The sequence below is a fragment of the Heteronotia binoei genome, chromosome 3 (assembly GCF_032191835.1).
Source record: "Heteronotia binoei isolate CCM8104 ecotype False Entrance Well chromosome 3, APGP_CSIRO_Hbin_v1, whole genome shotgun sequence".
Taxonomy (NCBI): domain Eukaryota; kingdom Metazoa; phylum Chordata; class Lepidosauria; order Squamata; family Gekkonidae; genus Heteronotia; species Heteronotia binoei.
In genome coordinates this window covers 100,517,812-100,534,545 of record NC_083225.1, presented here as the reverse complement: position 1 = coordinate 100,534,545, position 16,734 = coordinate 100,517,812, and the positions used below count along the sequence as shown (strand labels likewise).

The 16,734-nt window shown below is 39.6% G+C and overlaps 1 protein-coding gene across 1 annotated transcript in view; it reads left to right on the top strand.

Moving 5' to 3' along the window:
* CLIC6 (chloride intracellular channel 6) overlaps window positions 1-15,842 on the top strand; it is a 46,978-nt gene extending 31,136 nt beyond the window's left edge. The window contains exons 2-7 of the mRNA XM_060235133.1: window positions 2,474-2,583; window positions 5,352-5,477; window positions 5,743-5,849; window positions 11,090-11,271; window positions 13,073-13,264; window positions 14,862-15,842. Coding sequence (XP_060091116.1) covers window positions 2,528-2,583; window positions 5,352-5,477; window positions 5,743-5,849; window positions 11,090-11,271; window positions 13,073-13,234 — 633 coding nt within the window. The 5' untranslated portion in view covers window positions 2,474-2,527 and the 3' untranslated portion in view covers window positions 13,235-13,264; window positions 14,862-15,842. The remainder of the gene's footprint in view (window positions 1-2,473; window positions 2,584-5,351; window positions 5,478-5,742; window positions 5,850-11,089; window positions 11,272-13,072; window positions 13,265-14,861) is intronic.
* Window positions 15,843-16,734: the final 892 nt, after the last annotated feature.

Genomic DNA, 16,734 nt, shown 5'->3' with positions numbered 1-16,734 from the left:
TGTCCTGCCGTTCTGCTAAACTCTGTTCATCTCACCTAATAGCTAATGTAAGACAAAAAGTACAATAAAATGTATATATCAGTAAACATCATGTTACATTTAAAATGCTTTAAATAAAACTTGGAAAGGTTAAGTAACCACCAATTGCATTTTAATACACCTGTCTACATACTTTTAAGTATCCAAAAGCCTTGCATAACCTATCTAGCCTGGTACCTTTATTTTGTGTTTTTTTAAAATATGGAACCTCTTAGTGGTTTTTAAAAATGTTAAGTATGGCATGGTAATTTGCCTCCTGTAGCACAAGGCATTGTTTGTTCCAGAGCATCCAATCAGACTTCCTGTGTGACCATAATTGCTGAACAAACTGCCCACCACTGGTCTGCATTTGGCTTCCTGTTGTTTTCTGTAACTTACAAGTCTAAATGAAAAGACCAAATAACTAGGATAATAAAGGATGGGTGAGAGATATACTTTCCACTGCCACAATGATTTTAAGGCCTTATTTTCAACCTGTTTTACCAATGTTACAAAAGTTTCTCATGGTACCTCCTTCTGTTGAAGGTTTTTTTAAATTAATAATGTATATCCAGAGCATATTCTATTTTAAAGAGGGAGAAGAAACTGCCACTGCACACAAAGGAAAAACAATCCTTTTCATGTTTTAATTTTACCATTTGGCCCCAAGGCAGGAATTAGGATTATCACTGTTCTTTCTTCCTTCTTACCGTTGCCAAGTTTCCCCCACTCCCTCCCCATCAGTCATTAAAGGCGTTTGTTCCAAATACATTATATTTTAAAATATTTTTGATGTAGCTTGCATCTAAAAAGAAAAATCTACAACATGAGAAGTATCATATGCTAAAATATAAAGCAAGATGTGTAATCAAAGTACTAGTTAATCTGCTTTTCCCAGCCCTATAATGTGTTCTGGAATATAATGCCCTTTTGTTGAAATAATTCCCCTTAAGAATTTAACAAGGCTATAAGGGTTTTTTCCCCCCTCTTATTGATGTACAATGTGCAGCTGGTCTACTGCCATGTTATTAAATACGGATTAGAAATAGCTTGGCATATTGAAGCCATAATTCTTGTAACAGGATAAACAGCAAATATAATTTGATGTGTTGCTTGTGTACTTCTGACCTTGTATGCAGTTTAAAACAAACATAGAAATAGCAATCTCTTGCCAGAATTCTCGATGAAGAATTTGTTTCTGAGCTATGTAGACAAAGAATATCACACCTTTTTAATCCAGTCTTCTGTAAAGGGGTATGGTATCCAAGTTCGCTGGCTATATTTAATGGTACAACCATCTTTGGTTAAATTGTGGCTTGCTTTAATTTTTGTTCATAATATAAAAGCAACAGAATGAAATATTGTAAAATTTGTAGCAGGAATCTCTCTCCCTTTTCTAATTATGGTATATATTTAGCTAGTCTTTAATGTCTATAGAGTCACAGAAGATGAGGAGGATATTTGCTTCATAAGCAAGGGACGAGCAAGCACAGGTTGTACTGGGGCATGTTGCTTACATAGCTCAAGGAAAAGAGGAAGAGTTTATTTCTTCTCTGGCTGGAGCAGGATGATGTCTGTGGCCAGGCTGTCTCTTTATTCCTATTCACATATACCCTTAAAGAGTCTTTAAACAGATGAAAAGATTGTTAAAATATTTATGAAGGCAGTCTAACAGCAGATGTTTAGTGTAGGTTATAGGGTTGCCAGGTCCAATTCAAGGAATAGCTGGAGACTTTTGGGATGGAAACAGGAGGCTTTGGGGGTGGAGCCAGGAGCCAGGGTTGTAAGAAGCATGATTTAACTCCAAAGGGAGTTCTGGCCGTCACATTTAAAGGGACTGTGCACCTTTTAAATGCCTTCCTTCCATTGGAAATAATGAAGGATGGAGCACCTTCTTTTGGGGTTCATAGAATTGTCCAAATTTTTTTGAAACTGGGGGGGGGGGAGTTGTTTTGAGGAGAGGTACCAGATGCTATGCTGAATTTTTGGTGCCTCTACCTCAAAAAACAGTTCCCCCTCCCGAGCCCCAGATACCCATGGATCAATACTCATTACACCCTATAGGAACCAGTCTCCATAGGGTATAATGGAGTGCCCAGCAGACATTTCCCTCCACCTCCCCACTTTTTGATAACCCTGAAGCAGGGCAGGGCCTCCAAACTAGGGGATCCCCTGCCCCCAACTGGGAATTGGCAACCCTAGTAGGTTATGGTCAAGATCTTATGAATGGAATTCAAGGCAGAAACTTGATTTTCTGGAGGGCATGTTTTATACTCTAGATCCTGTTCTCCATAATAACAATTGAACATTGCTATAATAATTGTAACAATACATCATACTTCCAAATATTAGAGCATCACTAGAAAATGTAGTAGTATAAATTCAAATAAACTGTTCAAATGTTCCATCTCAACAACAGTCTTTTCAATCAATAGTTTAATTTTATTTGTTGTAGGCTGGTAGCGATGGAGAAAGTATTGGAAACTGCCCATTTTCTCAGCGCCTCTTTATGATTCTATGGCTGAAGGGTGTTATATTTAATGTTACAACTGTGGACTTAAAACGGTAAGTTTATAATCTCCCACAAACACAAACTATGGGTCTTTGAGGAACTCTTGTGGGGCAAATAATATGGAAATTTCTTCCACAAAATCTCCTAAGCATTTCTGTATTTTGTACATTCTAAATCCCCCCACTCTTAGCTGACACTCAATTTCTCTTAACATATTATCTTTCCTGGAGTTTTTTAGTCCTAATTGGTCAGTTTTTAAGGCTTTTTAAAAAATAAGTTGATTGTGTAAAGATACCACAGTTTTTTTAAATTATGGGTGATTTGCAAAGTCAGATTTATAGTTTATATTTCATTTGTTGTTAGAAATTTCTGTATTGTCTGATGGTAGCCCAGTTTTGCTAATTTCATCATCCACATGACCAGCTTACGATTAGATGTAGCGATGTCACAGAAAAAATGTTGGTTTTATGTATTTCATTGTATGTGTTTAACTTAATTTAAATGTTTTGATGGTGGGGGGAGGTTAAACGGCTTTAAGATGTGTTTTTAATCTATATGTTTCTAATTTGTTAACCACCTTGGTGGTCCTGATAAGAGCAGAAATGTAGGGTGTAAATTCTGTAAATAAGTAATAAATAAACATCCAAATAAGCATACAGGTTTCAGCCACATAGTGACAATCCCTCAAATGCCAAAGCTTTTCCAGCAGCAATAGAGTGACCACACAATCAATTGAACATCCTTCTCACACCATCTTGCAGTTTCATCTCCCTATTCCTTTCCAGGCAATCTGTAAAAAAATGATCAGAATGTAATAAAAAGTACTAAAGACTTTAAAAATGAAAGCTGGGAATTCTGTAGTTGCCTGGACATTCAGGGATGCTATATAACTTTGAATGTGTATAGGTGTTATCACCTTGAATGGAATGCCTCTCTTTGTCTGAACCTGGGAGCTGCCCTCTGACCCCTCCTCTCTCATTTTGTCCTTTCACTCTCACCTCACATATTTTTCCATGTTTTTCCACACATGTCCCTAGATACTAGGGATGGGCATGAACTGGGAATATGGAGGTTCATGGTAGTTCATGGTTTGTGGGGAATCACGAATTCCCACAAATGTTTCAGTTTCCTAAACTGGTTCATGGTTTGTGAGTTGGGGGGAGCTTCCAGTTTGGTGTAGTGGTTATGTGCACAGACTCAAATCTGGCAGAACCAGGTTTGATTCCCCACTCTTCCACTTGCAGCTGCTGGAATAGCCTTGGGTTAGCCATAGCTCTTGTAGGAGTTGTCCTTGAAAGGGCAGCTTCTGGGAGAGCTCTCTCAGCCCCACCCACTTCACAGGATGTCTGTTGTGAGGAAAGGAAATAAAGGAGATTGTAAGCTGCTCTGAGACTCTGATTCAGAGAGGAGGGCGAAGTATAAATCTGCAGTCTTCTTGTTCTTCCACAGGGTGGCATTTTTAAATGCCTTCTCTTCACTTTGCTGAGGTGTGCTTCTTTGGCAGCAGGACTCAGCAAATGAAGGGAAGGCATTTAAAGAGACCTACATGTCTGCTCTTCACTTGCTGAGGCATGCCACTGCAGTGGGACTCAGTGGGTGAAGGGAAGGCATTTAAAGAGACCTACAAGTCACCAGAAAAACATGGCACTTCATGGGTGGTTTGTGAACAACATGATTGCCAGAATCACAGTACGCAAACCAACAAACCAGCCCAGTTCAGCACAAACTTTGGTTTGTAATTCGGTTCATACCCATTCCTAGTAGATACAATACCGTTATATTTCCACACACACGATGGCCATTTGTGATAGGGAAAGTACTCTTTAGTTTAGGCTTCCTTCTCTTCTTTTGACTGTAACCTGAATGTGAACTGGATTTATTGGAATAAATGTAAATTTTTATTTTTAGCAATGCATTTCTTGGGAGATTGATTTACTGCTCTCAGTATTACGCTTCTGTGACTGGGCAAAACCAAATATCCCAATACTAGTATATCTTGGCAATTGTTAGATCATGTCAGATTCAGATTACTCAAACCAGTTCAATACATTCAGTAACCATTGTGTGCAGATGTCTCCCTCTCTGCTAATTTATTCTAAAAAGAGAAGACAGTTGTTTATTGCTAGCTGTTTGCATAATAGTTTGTTTCCTAATGGGAATCGTTGCTGTTCAACCATGCATGTAATAACTGTATTTGCAGGCTGTTAAAATCTATTTACCATGTCTTATGTGGGAGTTTTTCTAGTTGAAAATTAAAGTTGTTATCAGCTGTAACTAGAGCATGAAACAAATGACTTAACCTACTCTTGTATTATTAAGAGCATTTGATATACAGCAACTTCTACACCTGAAACTTTTGAAACCATGGAAAATTAAGCTTTCAAAACCTGCTGTTGCCTTAAATCTATGGTACTGAAATTTTCAGTTAAAAGGTCCAGGGCTGTTTTTGTAGCAGGAGCTCCTTCGTGTATTAGGCCACGCACCTCTGATATAACCAATCCTCCAAGAGCTTACAGTAGACCCTATAGGAAGAGCCCTGTAAGCTCTTAGAGGAGTGGCTGCATCAGGGGTGTGTGGCCTAATGTGCAAAGGAGTTCCTGCTACAAAAAAAGCCCTGGGTATATCTGTTGAATTCAGCTGATTTTAAGATCACTTGACTTTCTCTGAACTGCTGTGAGTGACTATGTTAGCTCTACATCTAATTTTTGAAATAGTATGAATCAGTTAGATATAATATCAATGTCAAAACAGATAATTTACCTAAAATATAAGGATATATATAGAAAGGCAAGGTCCTGCTCACAATTTTGCCTCTTTTTAGGAAGCCTGCTGACCTTCAGAATTTGGCACCAGGAACAAACCCTCCTTTTATGACTTTTGATGGTGAAGTGAGAACAGATGTGAATAAAATTGAGGAATTCTTAGAAGATAAATTAGCACCACCAAGGTACTGCCTGCTGTGCTGGATATTTACAGATTTGGTGTCATACAGAATAGTCTTGGCTATTCTTATAGACAACTGGATGTTAAAGGCCATCCCACATAAAGAGTTATGGTTATAATATATGTTAAGATATATCATTGCCAGTTTAATTTTGTAAAAAGATAAGACCACTACAGGATTCTCCTAAGTTAAAACGTTTTGAAATATTCTGACATTGAAACATTCTCTAATGAGTTAGGATAACATTCTTATGTCTTAAATTTTTCAGATATCCCAAACTTGCACCAAACCATCCAGAATCATACTCTGCAGGAAATGATGTATTTGCTAAATTTTCTGCATTCATAAAAAACACAAGAAAAGATGCCAATGAAAGTAAGTACCTGTACACTTTGTGGCATTATTACTGACTTAGCAAATACCTGCTATAGCAGCTAACCTCTTGTGCCCATTTTCTTTCTTGACCCTCTGATTCTAGACCTGTTAAGAATAGCATCTGTTTCTTCCTTTAGTGAAAAGTATGTTGCTTGGTAGGCATGCCAATATAGGTTAAAATATACAATAGGAAATCCATGGGTTGGGTTGCCAGTTCCTGACAAAACTCACAATTGTGTGTTCACACAGGGACTCACCTATTCTCTCTGCAGCTGCAAACAGCTTTCCTCTCATGATATATTTACTACCAGAAACAGCACTGGAGAGGAATCTGCTTGCCCCTTCCTCTGGCACCACATATCTATTCCAGGACACATAAAGCTAGGGGAAGGAGCAAACAGTACCCCCCCAGTGCCATTTTCAGTGGTGAAAATGCCATGGGAAGGAAGCCTGTGCCCCATTTACAGCTAGTCAGAGGAAAGAGTTTTTAGAAGATTGAAGACACAATCATGAGTAGAGCCAAGAGCCCATATCCTGGCTTGTGGATTTCATATTGTATATTTTGGCCTTGTATCTGATGCTTGCTGATGAAAAATGTACTGAGAGCTCTTGAAAGTAGAAAGCAGTGTTGTTCATCTAAGGGGCATTTTTATTATCAGTTCACCACATACATTCTACCCCTTATTCCACTATTCTCCTTTAAGTAAAATAAAATGTTTATTTTGAGCTTGATATAGGTGCTGCTCTGTAAGAAAGAAGAAAAAAGGGAAAATCCTGGGTGTGAGGCAGGGAAGAGGGCGAGATCACCATAGTCCCTTTCTTGGGTAAAAGGTTACAGTTTCTCCAAATGCAGTATGTAACCCTTCCTTTGGCATTCCAGTGGTATTCCATCTGCACATACTGAGAAAGCAGTTCAGGAAAGAAGGCAGACAGGTGTAAAATAATTCTGCTTTTTAAGTTGTCACTGCCAGCTCACACTGTAGGGAGCACTAACATGGGCATTGCCAGGATTTCCCATCCACTGCAGAGCTTGCTGCTTTTCAGAAGTTTTCTGGGGTAGAGACAAAAGCTGGAGGCTCTGAAAGTGGCCAACTTGAGATAGCCAACCCTAAAACTTTGGAGTCAAGAAGGAACTGCGCTTTGCGTGCAAGCTGGGGGGTTTCGTTCCACCTCCTTCTCCCCCACCCTGGCACTCTGCAGCCAGCAGCTCCAACCACCCCCCCCTTCCTATTCCACATGGTTTCCTCTGCCTCCCACTCCTCTGCCTCCCCCCTCTCCACCTTTTGCTGCTGCAGTACACTATGCCCTGCTCAGCTCTTCCAGCTCCAGCTGCTACTGATGATGCTTTGCTGGCTCAGCCATGGCAAAGAAAGAAAGAAAAAGCAGGCTATGCCTTGGTGGCCCAGCAGGGAAAGTGCTAGGGAGATGATGCAAAGGACTTATGTAGGCAGGTAGGATTTTTACAGGGCAGGACAAATGTACACCATTCCTTCCAGACAACATATTAACACACTTGGATTCCATTCTTTCCCAAAAGATCAGAGTAAAGCAGGAGAAGCCATATTGAGGACAGGGAAAATACAGAAACAGGAGAATTATGGCATGATGTTGTATGGAAGCTCCAAACAAAAGTGTTGCAGTTTAGAGGCCAAGGCAGAGGAAAAAAACCTCCATTTGGAAGCAGTCAAAGGAAGGCCAAAAAGCTCAACAATCTAGGAAATATATTACTTCATAATAAAGTGTACAAATATAATATCCAATCAAATTAGTAAAATAACCCTTCGGAGTAAGGTGTAGGTCATGCCCATCCTGAGCCCACTTGCAGGGTAGGGCAGGATATAAGTGTGTGTGTATGTGAATAATAATGAATAAATAATTGGCAAAGCAAGATGAATAGTGAATATAAATTTCTAGTGGCAGGGCAGTCATTGTGAGCTAGCCACTCTCAGTGCCTATTGAGCCAAAGTTTTATCTGCAAATAGATTCCAGCTCAACTGTTTCATTCTTTCAGAGTTTCTCTTTGAACTTTTTCAGTGAAGTATGGCAGTTTTAAAGTTATTATATTCAGGGAGGTTAAATGCTCAGAAATCAGTGACAAAGTACATTCTGGTTTATGGAAGCTTATTCCACAATTAATGGTTTTAATTTACCACAAGATTCTTTACTCATTGTTTTGGCTGCAGCAGATTAGCATGACTACCTTCCTGGAATCTCTCATGCTACACAGCATGTACAGGCCCCTGTAGTAGTGTTTTTCGAGTTTAGGCAACCTGAAAGGAATGACAAATTTTGGAAGGTGATATTGCCAAAGAGCAGAACTGTAATCCTATCTGTTGTGTTGTTAGCCTAAATGCCCTTCAAACGAGGTTGGGGAATTAGTTAGATGGGCACCTGGCTCACTAGCAATCTTTTACCAATGTATACAAGAATACACGTCCAGAAAAGTGATGCTTAAATAATGGAACTCTAATTTAGTAAAACCAATTATAATTTATTGAGAAAAATATAGTCTTCCATACAAGATAAAAATACACATACAATCATACATTCACACAGTCCTAAGAAATATAGATAGATGGATAGGGAAACATATAAGGGTAGACACACAGGATAATATTTACCATCGTAGTCTTAGAGGAAGGCTCCAATGGCGACATAAGAGGACAGGGGAAATGGACCCAAAACTGTGGCCAGAATTGGGGATGGATCTAGACAGCGGAACTGGGATACTGTTAGATGCACACATGAGTGGAGTTGGGTCAGAGGTTATATGGACTCCCTTAGACCCTCGGGGGCTGGGAGGTAGGAGGGAGGAGAAAGGGGAGGCTCTGCAATGACCAGGAGGGCTGGACTATTACAGAGCCAATAGCAAGTTCCTTGGTGACACCTAATTGGGTCCCTGTCTTGACCAATGAGCTTGCCTGGATCCTGGGTACCTGAAAGAATCTTCCTGATTAGAACAGGCCATGGGTGGCTCCGAAATGACACTTGGGAAAATGAATAGAAGTGATTACTAGGTGGGGAACACTTAAGATTAGATGGACTTATCTGAAAAGGTGACATAGAGAATCAAATACTGGCCTAGGTATCACCCGGGTTAGACAAAAGACTTGACTCTGACAGGAGATGGTCTTCCTCTTTTTCCATCTTCTTCCTGGCACCAGTCTTTGTTCTGGGTTTCGTTAGACAAAGGCTTGAGTGGTCTGGCAGGGTATGCTTGGATAAGCTTGATTGCCTTATGCAAAAGCTGAAGCAGCTGTTGGATATGGAGTCAGGAAAGCAAGATGGATTCTGGTGGTGTTAGCCCTTGGTTCATGGAAAACAGGCTAGAAACTGTTTGCTTGTACAGTTCATGGTGGCATGGCTTCCTTTACTGCAGCGGCCAAGACTGGGCACACAAGGAGCAGAATGCTGCTGCAAAGCTGAGGCTTATAGTATCCACATAAGCCTTAGAAACTGTAAGCAAAGTCCACTTCTTAGAGCAGATGTGTGAGAGTTAAAACTCCAGGCACCCTGGCAACCATACTCGTGATCACGATGTCCATATGTATGAAAAGTAGGGGGCTTTCCTTACAGTGTTACTAAACCAGGAGTTATAATATATTAATAATAATGCAACATAATCGGACATTGTTGCAACTGAGGTGCTGGACAAGAAATATTTTCATTGTGGCAAGTTTGAATTTTAAAAAAGTTGCATGTGAATGATTCAAGAAGACATTACCAAGGTTGTAAATGAATCAAACTGTCTGTAATAATCCCTCATCTGTTTATGTTAAATTTGCTTTATTTATTTTAAATATGTTGTTTTTTCCTTAAGACTTGAAGATGCTTCTAGAAAAAACACACTAAAATATAACTGTAAAACAACTGCCATGATCTTCTCTCCCCAGTGGTCAACTCTTTTCAGCCTGCTTCTTTTGTCTAGGTGCTTGAGCTAAATTATAAAGGTGTCAGGATTCATGGGAAAAACCCAGTTTGGGCTCTGTCCATCCAAACAGATCAGCACTAGGGTAGCAGCCAACATCACCAGACAAACTACAGTTAATGGAATTTTCCCAATACTACTTGCTCCACCTCAGTTAGGTGTGCATGAATGTGAGAGGAAACTGGGTGAACTCTTCCTGGCACCTTGCTCCCCTCTCTTTCCCATCTAGAAATGGAGCTATCTTCCCAGAAGTGTGTGTTTCTTTTTGTGGCTGAGCAGTTTGTGTACTTATATGGTCAGGAGCTGTTTCTGCAAGGAATTCCCTTTTCTCCAAGATACAGGCATTTTAGGTTCTAACAAAGCTTTATTCTATTATACATATAATTAAGCAAGTAGCACAGATAGTTAGGAAGTATTTTACAGCAAAGAAAAATATAACAAAGATAAAGCCAAAAGATAAAAGAGTACTATATAGATTTATCTTTTACTCCAGTGAATATCTCCTGTATTCCTGCAGACTCAGTCTCTGGCCCTCCCCTGAATAAGACTACTGGCTCATTCCCCTAAGGTTCCAGGACCAGACAAAAGAATACCTTTATACACACTAAATAGCACACTTTCAATCCACTTTCAATGCACTTTGCAACCGGATTTTACTGTGTAGAATGGCAAAATCCAGTTACAAGTGGTCACTGGAGTGGATTAAAACTGCATTATTTAGCATGTGTGAAAGTACCTAAAGGCAGAGCCTACACTAGCAAAAGGTTGTTACATGCCTGCATCCCACAATATTTTGGATTGTGGCTTGAAGTCTTTTCCTTTTTCTGACACCAATGACAATTGGGGGGCTTACTCTCCAATCCTCACCACAAATTAGTTCATCAATAATGCTCCCAGTTATAGATCTATGACATTCTGGCCCACACCCCTCAATATGGTGTTTGGGCTATTTACTCTATGGCACCTCTGAAGGAAAGCCAAATCTTCCATCAAAAAACAGCAGACAGCTTAAGGATGATTTACTACCTGCTTGATTTTCTCAGGTCATGCATCACCTTAAAAATGTAATCTGCTCCTTTAGTGCAGCTTGGGATCTGCCTATCTATTTCAGCAAGCCAACTTGTATTATTTTAGCATCAGTGACCCCTATTCATGACAAGTGCTGCTATGGAAAAGTCAAAGATCTGACAGAAGCCAGTGGTACCTCCTGAAAAGCCAAGTTCGCTTGGTGAGTGGGTTTGTTCAGGGATGAAGAGTCCTTTAATAAATATATAACTTTGATGTATTTAAAAATCTTTCTAACAATTTTTAGATTTGGAAAAATCTTTGCTTAAGGCTTTGAAAAGACTGAATGACTACTTAAATGACCCCTTGCCTGAAGAAATTGATGCCAATAGCACAGAAGAACTCACTGTTTCCAGAAGGAAATTCCTGGATAATGATGAACTCACATTAGCAGATTGCAATCTCTTGCCAAAACTTCATATTATCAAGGTATGGATTCCCCTCACCCCTGGCTATTGTGCTTGCTTACCTTTGCACTGTAAAGCAGCAAAATGTGTGGAAGGGGAGAGATGGGAGGAATAACACCAAAATTTTCTGCAGGGTGGTAGCTGAATATTTCAAGTGAATTTATTTTATTTATTCGATTTATATCTTGCCTCCCCTGTGAGCAGATTCAGGACTGCTTATAAGGTCAAATAAAATATCATGACAATATAAAATTCAAACAATTAAAATTTTAAAAATTCAGATTTTATTGGATGCAAACCTTCTGAGAGGTGTTGTTGAATATCAAGCCAATAGCCACAAGGCCAGGGCTGTCATCAGAGGAAGCCAAGAATGGAATTTGGACACTGGCTGCCTCAACTGAAAGCCTAGCAGAAGAACTCTGTTTTGCAGGCCTTGCAGAATTGTAACAGATTCTTGAGGGCACTGATCTCAAATGAGACCTTGTTTCACCAGACCCTGGCCCTAGCTGAATGCCTTCAGGCCAGATGTCCTTCAGGCCAGAGGAAACCAGAAGATGATGATCAGCTGAGCACAAGACTCTGTGGGCACATACCAGGAGAGACAGTCCCTGACAAATCCCTGGCCATATAGAGCTTTGAAAGCCATCACTGGAACCTTGAACTGGATCTGATACTCTAATAGGCAACCAGTGCAGTTGGTGAAATACCAACTGAATGTTTGCTGGCATAGGTGTTGCTGTCAGCTTGCATTCCACTGCATTCTTTACCAGTTGCAATTTCTGGGTCAAGTTCAGGGGCAGCCCCATGTATAGTGATTTACAATAATCAACCCTGCATAAATCACTATAATTAGGTCCTGGGAAGTGAGACAGTGAACCAGTTGCTTGATCAGCTACAGATGATAGAAGGCCAATCAAACAACAGTGGCAACCTGGGCCTCCATAGAAAAGGAGGCATCCAAGATAATCCCCAGACTCTTCATCCTCAGCTCAGGCACCAAAGGTGCCCCGTTGACGGTTGGGAGCCAGATTCCCAATCCCAAATCCCCACAGCCCAGGTACAGAACCTCTGTCTTCATTGGATTGAATTTCAGTTGGCTCTGTTTAAGCCAATCTGCCACAGCCTTTAGTGTCCTGGCTAACACCTCTGAGTCTGGCTATCCATCCATCCAACAGACAGAGCTGAGTATCATCACTATACTGATGACAACCCAGTCCATACCCTTGGACCATCTGGGTGAGGGTGCACATATAGATGTTAAACATCACTGGGGAGAGGATTGCTCCCTGTGGCACACCACAGTCAAGTGGGGGCTTCTGGGACTACTCCTCCCCAAATGCCACCCTCTCTTCCTGACCATAAAGGAAAGAGGAGAGCCATTTCAAGGTGGTGTCTATGCCAAATTTGTCAGAAACACAGTGTTTAATCTCAGGCCATATTTATATCAGATTTTATTATGTGAGATATTTTTATTTATGTATTTTTAAAAGTATTTTGCCCCTCTCATCTTTAGGCTCAAGGGGAAAGCGTAAACAGGGAACTTCCCTTTCTGTTAAAACCTCTGTTTCTTTTAAACACTGAGCCGGAATTGTCCTGCAATGCTATCATGCATTTGTTAACTTATAGCGTTTAACTCATGGTCACAAAAGTTTATGAAATCCATGAAAACTTGTGACTGTAATTTTGTTAATTCCATATTATTTTCTATTCATATTGTTCTTTTTTTCTCCTATAGCATCCTGGAAATGGGGAAGAGGGAATTAAACTTTCTGTGGATTACTAATGCATGTGTCTAATGATTTCTTCCATTATCTTCTTTTAAGGTTGTTGCAAAGAAATATAGAAATTTTGAGTTTCCATCTGAAATGACTGGAATCTGGAAATATTTGAACAATGCTTATGATAGAGATGAATTTACAAATACTTGTCCAGCAGATCGGGAAATAGAGTTTGCTTATCTGGATGTTGCAAAAAGGATGAAATAACTAAAAAAAATTTTATTTCTATATTTTTAAGTAAGTTTAATGAAAAAAGAAAATAACAAAGTTAAGGAGCTCTGTTTGGTTTTAAATTATGAACCCGTCCAGTTATCCCAGTTTAATGGTTTTATTTATCTGCACACTCAAGAATAGAGTCTTTGTACATAAATCATCTCACAGATGTGCAAATGGCATACAAAAATGTTACATGGTATTTAGGTACAGGATCAAAACTGAAAAAGATTTTGAGCAATAATAAAATCTAGATTAAATAGTAGTTTCAATTTTTAGAGTGTTAAAAGTGAAAAGGTATTTGCAATATTTCAGAACATCACAAATGCCACAGAGGAATGAGCAGCTCCCATGAACAGGCTGCTGAACAGGAATTTTCAGCATGTGTTACACAGAACACTCATATGTGGTTGTCTGTTCAACCATTCAGCAACCATTGTGCCCCTGCTAAAGCCAGTCTCCTTGCAGAAAAACCCATTTTCATATGTAGATGGTTCCCTTTGCATAGAGGGAGTTTGATCAGTCCATCTTTTATTAAAAGACAGGACATCAAAATGTTTTAATATGTGGACTGCATTAACGTGTTTGTTTGTTTTTTTAAAAACCCTCAATGCTACTTCATACAGTAAAACACTTGATTGCCATGTTTCTACCTCATACATTCCCTTGAACTTCAGAGAAGTTGGCTTTTGGACATATGTTTTGTTAACAGTTTCCTCTTTAAATATGGCAGCTAAAATTCTGCAAGCACCTGCTTAAATATTGTGGGAAGTGGCTTGAAGCCCTAAGATTTTCTGTATCAGCTCATAGGATAGGGACTACCAAAAATGCTATCTGCTAATATTTGTAAACATAGAACTGTGGCAAGAGTTCTGTACAGTGTTTTATGAAGAGGGCAGTGTTCCCTCTAAACTGAGTTAGTGTGAGCTAGCTCACAGATTTTTAACCTCCAGCTCACACATTCTTGTCTTAGCTCATGAAAAATGTCTTCGGAGCGCAATAATTTATGCAGTAGCTCACAACTTTAATGCCAGTAGCTTACAACTTTAATACCAGTAGTTCACAAAGTGGAATTTTTGCTCACAAGACTCTGCAGCTTAGAGGGAACACTGGAAGAGGGTTGTTGGAATTTAAAACTACCAGCAAACCAGCCCCTCTGAACACTCATATTTCTAATTCCAGATGTTGCTGGGGTACAGTAATGGTTAATCATTGGTGAGAAAAGTCCAGCCCACTTACCATTATTGTATTGATTCTGGGGCTGAGCCCTAGTCACATTAAGCCTTCTTGCTGTTCTTATGCTACAGGAATCTGCAGGTTAAATGGGGTGTTAAATACCTGCTTCTCAAAGTTGTGTTGCTATTTTTGCTTTACCTCAGAGCTATTGCCATATTTGTTCATTGACTGAAGTGTTTTTAGGTGAAATAATATTTATCTTTCAAGATAAACATAACCACCAATAAAACAAAATTCCTTCCATACTATCCTGGTCTTTCTGTATGATCAGGTCAGCTGAATACAAATCACAGGGGTGTTTCCAAACAAATCTCATCCTTTGATAAGTTCTCCCTCTCTTTGCTACAAAAATATGGACAAGTTTTGTCTTCTGTGCCTCTACCAGGTTTGCCTCAGCAAGGATGGTCCAGCCAATAACTATTTGGTGATTCAAGGAATGAAGTTTTCAAGCTTACTTGGAATTAATTAAATGAGAAGCCTGAATGTTGATTAGTGTATGCACTCAACACTGCTTGGTTTGTGAGCGCCTGAAGTCTTGAATTCAATCATCATGAGTTTGGTTGGCTCATTAATTCATGATGCAGTCAGTAAGTGATGGCTAGACTTAGGTGGAAAATATTTATCCTGGCTACTGAAATCAGGTCTTTTTTCCTGCCTCCCCATTGCTTTATTTAAATCTACAAATCTAAATAAGGTGAGAACCACGGAGTGGCTTTTATCCTCCTTTTTTAAAGTATAAGAATCATTTGGAGACTAAGCAAACATGAATTGACTATCAGCAGAGACATGGCTTCTTGTTTTTAGGATACTGAAAATGTATGTTCATATGTAAAGGAAAGGAAAGCAGAATAAACACTGATGTAAACACCGCACATTAGTATCAAAACCATACCAAGATACACCTGCAGCTACTATGAATTCTGTCCATCTAACGCTGGCTAGATTCTCTGTATGTACATCTCTGTACTGACTGAGGTATATAATTTGTTATACTGAATTTATTTTAGAACATATCAAAAGAATGTCTTTTATTACAGGGTTATTTTCTACTTCTAAAGTATAGTAGTCTGCACTGTATAATCAGGAAATAATACTTCATATTCTTTATATTTAAACTGAATTTGGTGTTAAATGCTGACTTTTTTCATCTGCAAAGATAATGTGTTTAAAACCTAATCTGTTTTGTCATAACAAAATTAAATGCTGGATTTTATATTTTAGCATTCATTAAACAAATATTACTGTTACAATCTATGTTCAGAAGTATGCATGCATACATTTAGACTGCACGTAAAATGATTGTAGCCATTTAATATGCCTTAAAAATTTGCAGTGTGAAATGAAAATACACAAATTCTGACTTAAATATCTTGTGCCATGCTTTTTTTGTGTGTGTGATATTTGTCAGACACTGGAATACAACTACAGTAACTGCTTAGCATCACTGACTCCATTTTCTTAGCATTGATACTAACCATGAGAAAGCTTGCTGCATATCAAAGTAGAGGTCACAGAATGTTACTAATAGTTGGTGTGAACATTCCTTTCCCTGCAAACTAACAAAAGATACTTTCCTTTGAAGATAAGTGCCTCAGGGCTGGCAATTCGGCCATCCCTGTGAAGCAGCTAAACAAAGAGATAAGAGGAAGTACCCATGTGAAAGTTAGCACCCCGACCTAGCAATGTTTAGATGTGTGGGTTTTTGCATAGCAAGCTTTGATGTAGAATTCTTTAAGATATGTGCTCACGTGCAACAGTGTATCAGTTCCAATCTCTCTTCGTTCAGATGCTATGGGTTCTCTATACTTTGTATCAAATTGAAGTCTGGTTGATTTGAGGTTTCGTTGTCTGACATTTTGGAACTGATCCATGTTTTTAAGAGTTTATCCGTGCCGGCTACTTTTAAGCTAGATGGCTGCAAAATTTCCAGATAATGGAGAACCTACCGAACCAGCGGAGGAGCCGAAGACCCCCCCCACGTTACTGGGAAGAGGGGCACAGAGGGATCCCCGCTGCATTTCCAGACGATCTTCCTCACTCCAAAGCAGTGGAAGCCCCGCACCTCAACCACCTTAATGGACGAGAAGCTACTCGCGAGACCAGACCAGGGTGAGAACCTGGGAGGTGACGATAATCCGAAACGGGGGGCAACTGAGGGTCAAGGCCAGGGAGCCGACTCGGACGGAGAGGATGGAAACCCCACGAAAGGAGAGGAAATCCTCAAGCGGATGCAAGAGGAGATGAGGAGGTGGGCCAAA